The sequence below is a fragment of the Python bivittatus genome, unplaced genomic scaffold (genome assembly GCF_059951505.1).
Source record: "Python bivittatus isolate LINGU-HERP-01145 unplaced genomic scaffold, Pbiv_v1 ctg000530_np1212, whole genome shotgun sequence".
Lineage (NCBI taxonomy): Eukaryota > Metazoa > Chordata > Lepidosauria > Squamata > Pythonidae > Python > Python bivittatus.
Genome location: NW_028277085.1, coordinates 9839670 through 9855320, shown reverse-complemented (window position 1 = coordinate 9855320; position 15651 = coordinate 9839670). Strand labels below are relative to the sequence as shown.

Here is a 15651-nt window from a genome sequence, read left to right as displayed (position 1 = left end):
AATAATAAATAATGTTGTTTTTCTCATCCACACTTTTAAATGATAGTGAGCTAACCACCAAATACTGTATAATTTTCCCATTCAGGACTGTTACATATCTTAATATGCACACATGACAGAAAGATAAAAGGCTGCGATTAACAAAGAGAATAAACCAATATGATGTTGGAAAAACCCTGGAGACTCACAACACTAAACAAAATGTATTTTCCTCATAATCTAATTGCACTCTTGTTTCCAAGACAATTCCCATTGGAGACATAAATACACATTAAAACTAATTCTAAGGAAGTGAAAAAATCATTTACAGCTTCCATTCCATGGAAGAATATTTGCAGCATAATACAAAAATACAGGCACACACGTAAGTCACATCCTGAAATATTTTAGCTTTATCTTTCAACAGTCTGCTGGTCCCCAACCTATTTAAGGTCATTCATAAACTTAATCCACAGTTGTCTCTCACACAGACACACGGACACACATATATTCAGCAGGATGTCTAAAAGGAAAACACAGGCATGAAGAGTCAGAGTTTAAGAGTTAAGGTTCTGGATTAGGACCAGGAAGAGCCAAGTTCAAGTCCATCCCCAACTGTAGAAGTTCACAATGACTTTTTGCCAGGCACTCTCTTTATGACTAGCTATGGGGATAAAATGAAGAAAAGATTCCCATGTAAGCCACCTTGAGCTCTTGGGAAAAAAGGCAGGACACAAACCAAATAAATACATAAATAAATAAAGCCATTTCCAACACCAATTAATGTCAGTGCCAATCTAACAACATTGTGTTAAATAGGAGTTTAAAACTAATAGAAAGCTGGAAAAAATGTGTCTTCTGTTTCGGATTGTTGCTATCCATAATCAAGTAACATTGGGAGCTTGGCTGAGTTTGAAAGACGTTGAATTCTAAAACATCAGGAGAGTACCCACTTGCGCGTCCCAAATATGGAACTGATTTGGACCACAAGGTCACCCATGGAGTAGGCAGCTGGGGTTTGGAGCATTCTTGACCTGAAACAGGATGATCTGGGGCTCTGGCTATGGCAAAGCCAGGTCTATATTTTAGTGTTATTGCTTTCCTTGTAACACCATAATTATCATGATTGAGGCCGTTCTAGAAAAGAGTTTTTCCTGGAAACTGGAAAACACGCACCTAGGAACACTCCCTCCAGTTTTAGTCCCCCATCCTGGTTCTCTCTTTTTCTTTCCTGTCCTCAGAACTCAGATACTGTATTTCCCTCTACAACTACCTGTAAAAGAGAGAGAATAAACAGAGGACATGACAGACCCCCTGCAGATTTTTTTAAATGGGTGATGATTTGGGGGCCTTCCAATCTGTAGACTCCTGACCTTATCCAGTAGTCCAACCTTAGCATACTTCCCACTGCTTCATTCAGTACAATGCAATTATGCTACAGGGCATATCAAACATATTTTTAGAGAGTTAATTCTTGTGTATCCAGAATGGTACACCTCTGTGCTCAATAAGGAATATACAGATTTTTGGAAATAAGAGGGGAAAATTGCCTAGAAAAAAAGGATGGGAAGAAAACCAAAAATGAGCTAAAGATCACTGAGCATACTCAATGGGCACTGAAAGTTGACTGACTTTGGTTGGAGGAACACATCTCCTGGAACAGAGCAAGTCTCTGTTTAATCTTGAGGAAAAGCAACTCATACTCTTCACTGTCCTTTTGCAGATTCCTTTTCTGTGCATTATGGTATGACATTATGCCATTGTTTTTTTTTTTATTTAACTTGCCACCTATATTGAAAAAAAGCATTCATGATTACCTTAAAATAATCCCTAGTGGAATAGACACAGATCTGGAGGTTTATTTTTGCTGGAGAATAGCTTTGCTTGCAACTTAATAGAAAAGCCGCTTACTAGCATCAGCTGCCTTTCCTTTGTGCTGTGAGTTACTGGAAAGGCCTATCTTGAAATTTGCTGCTCAGTATGAATATTCGTAAACTGATTTGATCCATCAGCGCATTCAAGAAAGCAGAATAAAATTTTAGCAAAGCCAAAAAAATCATCTGCCCCAGCAACAGTTGCCCACATCTGTTAGGAAGTAGAACGTTCTTCTAAAATTGCATTGTTGTTATTAATAAGACAAAGTCTACTGACTGTACTTAACTTTCTGCAGCTGCAGTTGAGTGTTACACTAGTGACCGAGTTCTGTAAATGGAAAAAAGAAATGGCCTAGACACAATCTGGAAAAAATCCATCTCAGTACTTCCAAGATGGGTGTTATTCACATTAACTTCTCACCTCTTAGTGGACAATTCGCAACACAAGTGAAATAACAACTTCAAAAACAGGAAGAAAGGAAAGAACCATAAAAAGCTCCTTTGGCCACCAGCTGATTAGATGTTGAATCAGCCAGATGGGATCAAAGCCAAGCTTTCTGCAACCTTGATCCCAACATGCATGGTTTGATGAGGTGATGGTTTTTTCGTGACCCTGGCTTTACTGTAACGTTATTTTATGATTTCTAGGTTTTATGTCGTGCATGTGCACTGCCCAAACTCATATGATAGAGATGGGTGGTGATATAAATTCTACAAATAAATAAATAAAGGAGCGAGCCAAAAAACATTTACATGAAGTAGGAAGTCCTCAAAAAGCTGTCTCCCCAACACCTTTGCATATTTGCATCTCTATGTAACAGCGTCAGGCCAACTCTATTCTGCATTAAAGCAATAAAGTAAATTGGAAATATAGGCAGACTTAACCAGGAAGAACATTTCCTTCATTATTGAGCTGATACACAGAGGTACACACACAGTGGTAGCTGTGATCAAACAATGGTTTGGGAGCCAACAACGGCTCTTGATTTCTTCCAACAGAATTCCCAGAGACACCCCCTCACAAAAGTCTGAATTACGGAGAAAAGTCCCACATGGCCAGCTTGCCAGCTCTACTAAGCCCTCCTTTCTAGCACGATAGCCATAAACTGTCACCATATTGCCAAAAGCTGCTGCACGAGTGGAAGCCAAGATCTGTAAACATGCTCACATATGTACCTTTTCCTGAGCAATAAAATAAAGTCACCCAGCCCTATGTCTCTCATTTGACATCAAATGAGTTTGCATCTCACATTACAGCTGTGTTTTAATCTAATCTGTTGAATAAACCACAAGTGGGTGGATTCTCACTTAGCACTAAATCAAAGAACAGTTTACAAGGCACAAAGGCTAGATTTGCACCATATAATAAAATGAAACAAGCCACTGAATGACTAGGTTCATATACAGTGTTAAGCTATGGTTTGTTTTCATCATAGTTTATTGCATAAGTCACAGCTGGCTTTATACAACTGGGTATAAACAACACACATTATGGTTTATGGTTGTTGTTGTTGTTCAGTCGTTAAGTCGTGTCCGACTCTTCGTGACCCCATGAACCATATCGCGCCAGGCCTTCCTGTCCTATGGTTTATGGTAGTGTTTGACAAGTTCTGGATGTATGGATTTCAACTCCCAGAATTCCCCCGTCATTGCCAAGATTTCTGGGAGCTATAATCCAAATACCTACCAAGTTGCCATGGCTGGGAAACACTGGTTCACGGGGTGTATGAATCAGGCCATCGTGATTTAAGTCAAGGAAAAAAAAAAAGATGATTGAGAAAAATTATCAGCCAAATGGACCAGTTTCTGCCCATTTGCCATAGCCATATCAACCTGGCAGCCAATGTATTTTCTAATATCTCTGAAACAATAATGTTTTACAGTCATGGAGGAGAACACCATTGAAGATGAGCAATTATGCAGATCACGGTTATGTGAATTGTATGGGTGTGCTTCTAAACTGTAGCATTTTAGCTATTGCTGTTCTTCAGCTGGTAAAAATCTTGTAGAATTATGTAAGGGCGGCAGAAAAACATTGTAAGTCATTCCTCTTAATCATCCAGAATTCTGGCACAGTAAACTCCAGTAAAGTAATATTATTAGACAATAGGAATTGCCCATATTGATGGTAAATACCAGCAGTTAACAGGTAGCAGCAGTCCTGTAATCACAGCATTAAGGGCACTTTGAACATCGTTTTACAATTCAGCTGGGCTAACTTGCACTTCACGTGTTTGGAAACATAACTAGCTGGACATTTTCTAGAAACCAGACTTCTCTATAGACCATTTTCCAATATTGTTGTATTATTCTTTCTAGCAACACTGAATATAAATCAAATGCAGCTTTTCCATTTGTATCCATGTTCTTCTGTAATTATTATTTTGCGCTAATTAACAGGCTATCTAATCTATCACCTGCACCTAAATATTTGCTCTCAAGCACCCTGAATACCATAGAACTTCACCTTGGTCCAGAACCCACTGCATGAAAATCTGTCATCTCGAAATCAACAGGAATAAACGGGAGGCCAAGTTGTTAAAATTATTCACTATAGTTGGCTAGTGCGCAAGCCAAGTAAAAAGCTGCAGATTGCACCTGAAAGGCATCCCCTGAAAGAGCAATTCAACTATGTAAATATATGGATGACAAAAACTGCAGTGCTTTTGGCTTGAAGGCAGGTGGCAGATTAAGAAAACAACATGTTGAAGCTAAAGGAGATGGCGCTTGGATAACGGCTTTTAAAAGCAAATGTAAATAAGCTGCCACAGGCCTTTTCTGACTTCACACCCTCCAGATATGTTAGTTTTCCATCATTCCCAGCTTGGATCTATGGGAACCTCTGAAGGATGCTAAGTTGAGGAAGAGCAACTATAGTCCTGTAATGCTATCAAACCTAGCAATTAAAGTGTTGAGCTGGGTCTCTCTCTCAATCTCTCTCTCTCTCCCCCCCCCCAACCTGTCTAACAGGATTGTTGTTGAGAGCCAGTTTGGTGTAACGATTAAGGTATCAGGATAGGAACTGGGAGACGGTGAGTTCTAGTCCCTCTTTAGGCACAAAGCCAGCTGGGTGACCTTGGGCTAGTCACTGACTCTCAGCCCTACGAAGAAGGCAAGGACAAACCTTCTGAAATTTTGCCTAGAAAACTGCAGGAACTAGTCCAGGTGGTTGTCAGGAGTCAACACTGATTCGAAGGTACCCAAAAAAAAAAAAAGATTTAACAGTAGCACACAGGATTGGTTCCAAAGCACAGACTGTTGCTGCCACACATCTTTTCATCTAGTTTGCTGACTACCTGAGCAATAGCGTCCATCCTTTCCTTCCTTGTTAGTCCTAATCCCTCACTCAGGCAAGGAGGCAGTCACAGAAGGAGTGACAACAGCCTCTTTCACACCAGCCTCAGAAGTCCTGCTCATGGACCCATGATCAACGTGTGTAGAGAATTCTACAAATCTGCAGTCACTGCATAGAATTCTCTCCCAAAAATAGATATAAGAGGCATATACTAATAGATAGATAGATAGATAGATAGATAGATAGATAGATAGATAGATAGATAGATAGATAGATAGATAGATATAAACCCGAAAAATTATTTAATGTTCTTATATTTTAACATCTGATTTTCTGTATTATTTTAGGTCCTTTTCTCTTAATGGTGGAGGTTTTATATTTGATAGAGAATGCTTTCAGGTCTAGAGGCTAGCCTGACAAAAAGTAAAGTCTCCTTTGAGTTGAACGCAACAGCTGGTGACTTCACGAACACATCCAAGCAGTTCTTTTTAGCTACAGTGGAAGGTGGTTTACCACTACTTTCTTCCAGAATGTTTTTTTTTTAACTTCTCAGCCTAGCTTATAGTCCTAGAATGCCCTGTGGTCTCCCTTCCAAATACTATGCAGGTCTACCCCAACTTAGCTTCTGAGACCTGATCAAGACATTTTCCAACTTACAGAATATTTATGGGCCATCTGGTCATTGCTGAGAGATAGAGCCCATCTTCATTACTGTTCTATCACCTCAATGATGGCTGAAAGACACTAGTGGATTAGTCACTAGTGGAGAAATAGCAAAGATCAGCCAAGTGCTTGCAACGTAGGACGTAAGTCTTTAAAATCCATAAATAAATAATACAGCAGACCAAACCTGTAACATTAAGCACAAGTAGACAAGGTAAGAAAGCTAGGATGGATCTGCTTGGCCCCACCTGATCTGCCACCTGTATTCAGGTGGTGCAGAGAGTAAAGATGCAGGAACTGTCACCTAGGCAAAAGCAGCTGAGGCATTTTTTTAAGTCTAGAGCAACGAGATAACATTCAGAAGTGGCTCAAACAGACAGCTCCCAAATTCACTGGAGTGTAAGAAGGGGGAAGAGGTATGGCATAGTCAGACTTACAAGATTCTGTTATTATAGCCAGTCTCAAATAAAAGTCATTTTAGCCTTCCTGTGGAGTGGATTTCCTAGTCTGGTCTACTTAACAAGTCTGACAGGTAATCAAAGTTCTGCCCTGGGAGAGAAGAAAAGTGTGACAGAGACAAGCTACAGTTGCTTGCTCAGTGACTTTCAGTCTTCTGAACCTTAGTCAACCCTTTTCTTGCTTGTCTTCTTTGAAGGGCATGGCGTATAATTTCAGAAGGCATTCAGTCTGCGAAATAGTTTTCAGGCAGAAATCTGCTTGCTGGTTTTGTCAGTTCCTTATATTAACCTTATGGTGTATATTTCAAAAACTGTTCAGTGCTCAGTGTCTTCCACTGTTGAGACTGGCCTTGCAAATGCCTTAAATAAATAAGCAAACTGTTTTATTGTGGTAGCATTCCCAGTCTGGCTAGTATTTGCTGGATTTTTTAAGAAAAGCCATTATGCTATATAAAAACACATTAATACTCAATGACTTCTAAAGCAGTGCTGAGCTCTCAGCCTCCATCTTTTCTACCCCCATGCAAACTCTGCCAAAAAGAGGGGGAAGTAACAGCTGTTTAGATCACAAGATCGCATAATCACTAATTATAAGGCTACCATTAGTCATAAAGTAAATGCAGAGACTTGCATAAGCTTTGTGGTTACATTGTCAATGAACAAGCACGTCAAAGATAACACCAAATATTTCACAGAAGAGTCAGCTTGACAAATCCATAACTGTCTTATGGGGGGTGGGGGGAGGTTCTGTATCTAATCTTCACCGCTTTGCTTCTGTGCACTTTTACACAAGACGTAACTACAACTCAATAAGTTAAAAGTTTGATAATTTCTTCTTCATGTTTGTCCCACTGACCAGAGCTCTAGGGTGTGATAAAGAACTTACAGAGAAGTTTGTATAAAGAACAGTTAAGACAACCTCTTATGTGGGAAATTTTAGATTCCTTTTGAAAGAGTAAGGAATCTGTGACCCACATTCCCAGGATCCTCCCATCCTTGCCCTTGGAGACAGGGGCTTTAGGGAGGTCTACATCAGCAACATGTGGAGGGCCAGAGGTTCTGCCACCAGGCAACAACTGCCTAGAGATTTCACTTGATAGCAGGCTGACTCTGAAAGATCTGGAAGGCCTCCTAATGCAACATCGCTCTTCTGATTACTCAGGTAGGAAAGTTACAATACATATTATGATACCTATTCTCAGAACTGTTGTCCAATGTCACTAGAGGGCAGATGGCTGGGGAGGCCGTTCTCAAATATTTCTGTGAGTTGCTGGTTTTTCATAACAGTAATATATTATTATATTTATATCCAGCTTTTCTTCCAGGAGCTCAAGGTGGCAAACAAAGCATTCTCTCCCCAATTCTCTTCCCCAGAACAACAACCCTGTGAGATAGGTTGGGCTGAGAGAGAGAGAAAGTGGCCAGAGTCTTCTGCCGGCCTTCCATGTCTGAGGGTGGACTCAAAGTTCACCTCCATCCCAGGGCTGCACTATGACTTCTGTAGCCCAAGGCATTTCTGCCTTCATGGGCCTCTTCCTCCATAGAAATAATAGTATTAAATATCATATTTCATATGGTTTTCAGTATTCATAATCATCAGTTGTTGCTGATTAGTTATGACGCCTGTCACATATCATCAAAGTTACCCATTTATTTATTTAAAAGATTTGTATGGCCGCCCATCTTAAACACAACTCCAGGCGGCTCACAGTAACAAAACCCAGCAACTATAAAATCCTAAAACCGTAAAACGAAAACAAATCATGCTACACCTAAAAGTTAGAAAGAAGATCATTGGCTTGATGTTGAAATGTTGTCCATTTCTTGCCTTTTTTTTAAATTAAAAGGCATGAAAAAATAACTTCTGGTTCATTTTTAATTCTTTCTGAATTAGAAAAAATGAATACCTTTTCGTGGGCCCTAGGCCCTGTGCTCACTGTGCCTAAGGCGGTGCTGCATCATCTCCCTGGGCCTCGTCCAGTGTGTTGACCATTATGCTAGGTTAACTTTCCCTTGTCTGATCCATGACCGCTGCTCTCACTTACCTGTAGGCTGACGCAGATGGTGATGACAGCAAACCAAATGACCTTCCAAAGCCGTCTGGTGATGTTGCCCTTGGCCATCCTCTTGGACCTTTCAAACAGAGAGCAGAAAAGGACTTTGCAGCTCAATATGTGTATTTCTCAAGTGCCCCCTGCCAGAAACTGAATGACTAAAGCAAACTGGGCAGCAAGTCCAAGCCAGGCTCTGGAAGCGATGCAGCCTAAACAATGGAGGTTTGTACTGGCCAGGAGTACAGACTTGCAAGGAACAACATGAGCCCAGCGCGAAGAACGAGGGACTTTCAATTAGGGCAGTAGAAGCCACCCTTTCCCCCTTGCTCCTTCAGTCAGTTTATCAAGGCAGAAACCTTCTCTGTCCCCTCATCCCCTGAAGCCAAAACGAAATCAAACCTGCTCAGCTATTTCAACACTTTTTGCCCTGCTTCCCAACAAGAGAAGTGAAGCCCAGAACTCCAAGCTGTATTTGCCAAAACATCCAAGCCATGTTGGAAAAAACAACAGCTCTTGCTAACTTTGCAGAAAGGGGAGGGGGGAGTTTCATGGATTGTTTCATGGATTAGAAACAGAGGATCTTTAACTGTTTTTGTCTAAAGGGCAAAGTTAAATTGCCTTTCTTGGAGTGCCAAAATAAATTCTTTTGTTAAAATCTGCAGAGAATTACACACAGAGACACACCAACTGCTGGTTTTACTCTCCCTTTCTATGAAAAGCATTTTCCCCACCCAAAACCTAATTGCAAAAAGTTTCCGATTTTAGCCAACCGGCTGGCAAGGGCCCATCTTCATAACACTACAGGGGTCTGCAGCATTGCCCAAGGTGAAAAGAACACCCGCAACTCCAGGGCCAGAGTTCCCCTCCATAAAGTGCTCTCTTGTGCTTCTTCTCTTCCATCCACGTGCCCAGCGTGGCTGCCTGTCTTGTCATGGCAGCCCTCCAAAAGAGGCTGAATGATTGGGTCTAACTGTGTTTTTTAAGAGCCATGTCTGAGAGCCACCCATTTCTGAGAAATTAAAATGCCTAAATTCAGTGATTCGAGCTGCATGAAATAGCTCGAGATGTGCTGGATTCCTGGTGACTTTACTTATTTAGAAGATTTACATAGCTGCCCACCTCACTAAACTGCAATTCGGAGCAGCCTATATCAAATATCCTTCCCTCTCCTCCCTCCCCCCCCAAACTGTCATGACACATTCACAGAGTTTTCTTAGTAACAATATGGAAATCGTTTGCTATTGCCTTGCTCAGGATGTTGTTCAATTTCCCCGTTCAGCCTAGAGCTCTGGAAATCCATAATGCCTCTCCAGATATTAACTAGGCCCTGTTTAGTTTCTCAGCTCAACAAAGATCAACCAGAGTGAAGCTCAATTTGAAAACAAAGGCCACCCACCACCTATAACAATTACAATAACAATAGCAGAGATCAAGGCAGAAGGGCCTAACAGGGTTGATTTTTTTTTCCTCCCGGTCCTCCTTTCTATAAGATTTAATTCTGGAGACTTCCCCTGCAGATAAAGCATTCTTCCAAAATATCCTTCATCACACCTTTAAACCCCTGAACAAAAAATAACCAAAAATAAATAAATAAGAGGGAGAAGAATCTAGTACAAAAGGGAGTAGAGCGGTTAGTTTCAGATCAAAGCCAGTCAGACATCGTTTCAAATCCTTCCTCGAACACTGAACCCAGGTGACTAGCTCAAACTACCTCACAGGACAGTTGTGAAAAGCAGGAGAACATCACGATTGTAGGGGAGAATGTGAAGCCAGAACTTTTCCTTTTAGGACTAATGGATAAACAGTTAGAAAAAAGCCATGGAAGATTATTTCAATATACGATTACTGCAGCGACATTATTATATGGACAGAGATGGAAACATTCAATACTACCCACTAAGGGGGAATGGTTGGTGAGGTTGACAGATCTTGCTGAAATGGATAAATTGACTTCTTTGATTAGAGAAAAGACATTGTCTACATTTATTGGTGACTAGAAACCCCTTATGAAATTTTTGCATAAAAATGAAAAAATGAACTTCTGATTTATGGCTTTGATGATTAGACAGGATAGATGATAGAAAGAAGAGTATTATGATGTAACTTTAGAGAGGTTAACTGCTTATAACTGCTGTGAATATAGGAAGCCACTTCTTCGTATCTTTTTTCTTTTCTATTTTTCTTCAACTTTTTTTCTTTTCTTGCACTTTTTGCTTTCTCTTTGCTTTCTTTCCTTTTTTCTTCCTTACTTTATATTAGTTTGTATTAATTTGTATCTTCTTTTTTAAAAGTTTCAATAAAAATTATATGCACATAAAAAAATGATCGTGGGGAGATGGCCTCGAAGAAGGAATGCAGCAGCTGTTACAAAAACATCACCTTAGCCTGGAAAGATAGGAAGGGTAAGGAAGAAACTCAAGATTGATCCCCCTTGACTCTCATGAGAATAAGAGGATGCCACAGAGAAACTCCGTCAGGTTTTCAAGATTCTTGTTCTACACTATAAAAGTAAAGTACACTTCCAGAAGTTCTTATCATGTCTGTTTCCTGACCTGGCCTCCCTCAAAGGGCTGACAATGACTGGGTTCATGCAAACACAAAATTGGTCCATTACACATCAACCCAACTAACGTAGTCTGTGGCTCTGTGGTTGAGTTCACTCAATGCACATAACCAAGTCTGTTAAAAACCTACCTGTGCACAACAGGCTATGCTTGCTTAGTTTTAAGCTTGGGTTGTTTTTTCATGGCTTGGCATGTTTTACGTCCCAAGCCCATATGTTTAGTTTATCCTTCAGTACCTTGTGCAAACCCGGAAGCAGTTAATCTTTCTGTGCAGATACCAACCCAGAACACTGATAAATATGTGTATTGTGCAAACACAGCCCATGTATGCCACCTTGTGCAAAATAAGTAGAGCAAGAGAATGCTCCTCATTCCAGGAATATCACTTTAAGAACACTTTAAGTCAAAAGTATTTGAATTAGATTTGATTACATTAAGGAGGCTGCCAGATTTATCCCTCCAATTTGGTTTCTTCAACAGCCACCCCACTCTGTAAGAATCCCACTTTCAGACTTAAAAAAAAAAAAAAAAATCTGTTCCTGCATTGAGATACTTACATGTATGTGTTATCCTGAGTCGTGCTACAAAATTGATTGGATTTCCAAATAAGGGTTTGGAAATCATGTCCAAATAATGTTGAAGTTTGCAATGCCACTGGAACCTCATTCTCTTACATTTCTTCCATGCAAAGTCTCTGTGTCACAGCAGGATTAAGCCAACAAAGGTCACACTACTGACTTTGAAATGGGATAGGATACAAAAATGCCTGTGATGTACGTTACATAATGTAGAATGGCAGGCATAGTGGGAGAGTGGCTGCGTTCAACACCACAAATTAAGTGCCTGGCGGCTTAGCTACGTTATGACAAAGCCGCAATCCATGGTTTGCAAGCTGCAACTACTGAGCTCACCCAACCTGATAAACCAAAACCGAACAATCCACCTTATAACTTAATGTAATATATGAACACAGCCAGTACCTCTGAATCTTGTGGAAGACCTTTGCTAACCATACTTTGAATGGCTGTCTTTTTTCAGCCTGCAGTTATTTAGCTACTCCTGCTTTGTTCCAGAGGTTCAAGGACATTGCTCCGGCTCCCCTTCCCCAATTTATTGGCACAACGACTTTGCGAAACAGGTGAGTTACACTGATTTTCCCCAACACTCTAGCCCAAGGTTGCTCAACCTTGGCAACTGTAAGATGTCTGAACTTCAGCTCCCAGAATTCCCCAGCCAGCTGGCTGGGGAATTCTGGGAGTTGAAGTCCACCCATCTTAAACTCAGCAAGGTTGAGAAACACTGCTCTAGCCTAAAATGTGGCTGGCTGGCCCGCAGCTCAGGGCACTGTGCAAATCTAAGTCCTTGGCTTCCCCAAATCGTGGCTCAGTTAACCATGGATTAACACATCCCCCAGCACCAGGTCCGGCCACCCAGTGAGGTTCCACGGCTACCTGGAGAGGCGACCCTGGTTCTTCCCCGCCCTACCCCACCCAGAGGGTCTGCTCCTTCTTTAGGCCGCAGTGATTTCGAGCGAACGGCACTCTCCGCATGCTCAGAGGCTACCTCACTACCTCCCAGGGGGAGCCCGGGGAGCCCTCACCCTCTCGCGCCCGCCCTCCCAGGCGAAGAGCGAAGGCAGGCGCCGCGCCCCGCCTCGTTCCTCTGGGTGCCCGCTCGGGCCCCGCCCGCCACCTTCGCCCACCTCGCGCGGCGGCGCTTCTCTCTCGGGGCTTCCCTCCTGCGGCGCCTCCTCAGCGGGAAGGGAGCGGCCGCGGCCCCAAGCGCCGACAGGCCAGACCGCCCCTCCTGTCCGATCAGCCCCGGGGACGCCGCCGCCGCCGCAGGCTCGCAGGACGGAGCTGGCAGGCGAACCAGCGCCCGCCCTTCCAGCAAGCAGGCGGGCGGGCTACGGCGAGCTCGCCCGCCCGCCCTCCGGGCTCCCGCCCGCCGCCCGGCCGGCTCGGCTCGGCTCGGCCGAGGATGCAAAGCGCGGGAGGGCGCCTCGCGGGCGGCCCCCTCCGCCCCGGCCCGTGGCGGCAGCTGCGCGCCCAAGCCGCGGCCGGCGAGCTGGAGCGCAGAGCGCCCGCGCAGGGCTGCGCCTGCGAGCCAGGCGGGGCAACCGGGTGCGCGCAAACCCTCCTGCGCCGGAATGCCTGGCGCGAGCCCGCGACTGCCCGCAGCTCGGTTGGGCGTGCGGGAACGGCAGGAGGGGGCGCTTGCGCACGTTTCTCGGAGCCGCGTCGGGCTCCCGGGCCAGGGTGATGCCACTTGGCGGCTCCCGGCGCCCCTTTAGCCCAGAAGCCGCCTCGGGAGACCGCGCAGGTTTCGCGCCCAGCGTGGTGGCTAATCGGCCGACTGGGATCGCACGAAACGAGGTGACAGATCTGGTGGCCTCGTCCCCGACTGTGGCATGAACCCAGCCTCAACCCCAGCTGTTAATCCAGGAATCCTGGCTTCCCTTAGTAAGCGTGCTCCTGTGGACAGAGGTGTAACAGGACGGATTCAACACGGAGCGCTCCCTCGCACGTGGGGATCGACCGCCTCTCTAATATTACGGAAAAGGTCCGATTCCCACGTTGGGCGGTTTTCGGCCGTGTTCATTCACGTGCTCAGTGGGGCTTTTGCGTAAGATCCAGCGTACACGCGACTGAGTGTATCTTTTGGGGCAGTGGGCATTTCCGACGCACTTACATCGAACTTCTGACAGTTTGAGTTGGGTCCACCTTCTACTCACCCAGTGAAATCTTTCCGATCCCTAACTTACCTCTCACTGCTTTCAGTGGATGAGAGAGCGAGAGCGATACTGATAGTTTCCAGGGCGTTAAAGAAAAAGTCTGAACAAAACCCCCACGTGTGAATGCACATGGCTTCTCCCGAAGGTTTCAGTGAATAACTTTCAATAAATAAAGTGATTCTAATGCAGTTGTGCAATTTCGGACGGGCGGGATGGGGTGGGGGGCAACTGCTTTCCGGCTGGATTTATTTCCTTATCTCTTCGTCCTGCTTTTCCTCCGGGGGCTTAAAGCGGGTCCACGCACTCCTTTGGCCAATTTTTCCCACCTCAGTACCGTGGGGTAGGCTAGCGGAACACAGCTCCCAACATCCCCAGCCGGTTGTCGTCTCTGCCCATTGGATGTGGTCGGGGAAAGCAGACGGCGAACGCCTGCCTGTTTCTGCAGAGCTGGGGCACGCAGCTCAAGTCCGGGCCGAGAGGCCGTACCATCACCCCCCCCCCCTTCTTACCTGTCTCGCGGGAGGGGCGTCTCTATAGGGGAAACCAACGCGCCTTTCTCTCTTGCATCAAAGGGAGGAAAAGGACCGGGTTCCCAGCCGCCGCGCTCGGCCACCGATCTCAGGGTGAGGTCCGCTTCGCCGAAGGGCGGTTAGACGCCTTCCCAGCCCCTCAAGATCCGCTTTGCTTTTCTAGTCTATGATTCCACCTGGGAGGGAGAAAAGTGGCCCGTTGGCTGGTAGCCCCCGCCCTGAAAGGGGCCAAAGAAAGCGCGGCACGGCCGCGGGATCAGCCGACCGCGACAATGTCTCATTAGCCCATCGCCGCCGTCAAGGCTTAAAATACGCACCGCGAAGCCGCAGAACCCAGGAAAACGTTGCTCGAGATTAGCTGGCTCCAGATGGCGACCCCGCTATCGTTGGAGAAGGAGCGCCTTCTAGCGGAAGGTCTAGGAGGGCGCGGGCGGAGGAGCGGGGATCCCGCACCATCCCATTTGCGGGCCCTGGGCTCACCCTGGGGCTAAACCAAGGTTGCTGTCTTTGCGTAATATATAATATGTATGCCCTTCTTTAAGTGAACCACGGTTTGCTGAGTTCACCCAATTTTCTGAGATCCCACAACTTCCCAAACAGGACGATGGGATCCGGGCTGCCAAAAATCCAAAGGGCTACCAGAGAGCAGACTAATTCTTTCCTGCCACCTCATGCTCATCCAGATTTATGAAGCCCAGTTCTGGTAATGTTAACCCTGAATTATAAACCAACTACCACAGGTTTGCGCCACTCATAAGCCTAAAATGTGGCTGGTTAATTAGGGATTCAGATTCTTGTGCAAACACGGCCACTCGAGTTTGTTTGGTTTTGGTTTGGTGTGTTGTGTAAATCCAGCAAGTTGTGGCTTCTTCTTCGACTCCTGGTTAAAAGACACCATCGTTTGGCTTACCATGAGGCGTGTACAGTTGGCTTACTTGCAGCATGGATTTATAATCCAGCAACCATAGAAAGTCTCATCTCCCCCACCAGCTTTGTGCGGACTGCCACTTTTTCAGGAAATTAATTAAAATTAAAATTACCCAGAACTCCTATAACACACTAAACCACAAGCTAGCCAAACATTTTTTTTAAACCCCCAGGGTGTTGCATGGACCCAGCCCATTAGGGAATGTCTTCATAAGGCATGCAAAGCAAAAGATTGTATTCATTAATCCATTTTGGGGTAAACCATGGTGTGTCTTGTAAATACATAGGATGCATGAAACCCCATTTTAAGATTTCCGTATCTGTACTACAACCCTGCAGGATTCCTGCTTGGCCTATGGATGGCAGTCCAGATACCAAAGACTCTCTCTGCTGCCCTCAAGTGATCATCTGCATTTTTGCAGCCCAGATTTACTAGCCCTACTCAACCATTAACTAGGAGCACTCGGACTGGGCTTCCACATTGCACTAACTAAAAGGGGATATGTTGCATAAACCCAGTTAGTCAATTGTTTACACTATAGCTTAGTATGTGTGCATAGCCCTTTTTTTAGA

The 15651-nt window shown here is 44.5% G+C and overlaps 1 protein-coding gene across 4 annotated transcripts in view; it reads right to left on the bottom strand.

Annotated features, from left to right (window-relative positions):
- The window catches only part of ADAMTSL3 (ADAMTS like 3), a 177169-nt gene extending 162709 nt beyond the window's left edge, over positions 1-14460 (bottom strand). For 2 of the 4 annotated variants that reach the window (XM_088148613.1, XM_088148616.1), the window contains exons 1-2: positions 11445-11582; positions 8315-8402 (exon numbers count right to left, since the gene is read on the bottom strand). In XM_088148613.1, coding sequence (XP_088004739.1) covers positions 8315-8402; positions 11445-11446 — 90 coding nt within the window. In that variant the 5' untranslated portion in view covers positions 11447-11582. Of the gene's footprint in view, positions 1-8314; positions 8403-11444; positions 11583-12589; positions 12945-14130 lie in introns of those variants that run through there. The other 2 variants (XM_088148615.1, XM_088148614.1) reach the window with 2 other exon arrangements.
- Between the last annotated feature and the right edge of the window lie 1191 nt (positions 14461-15651).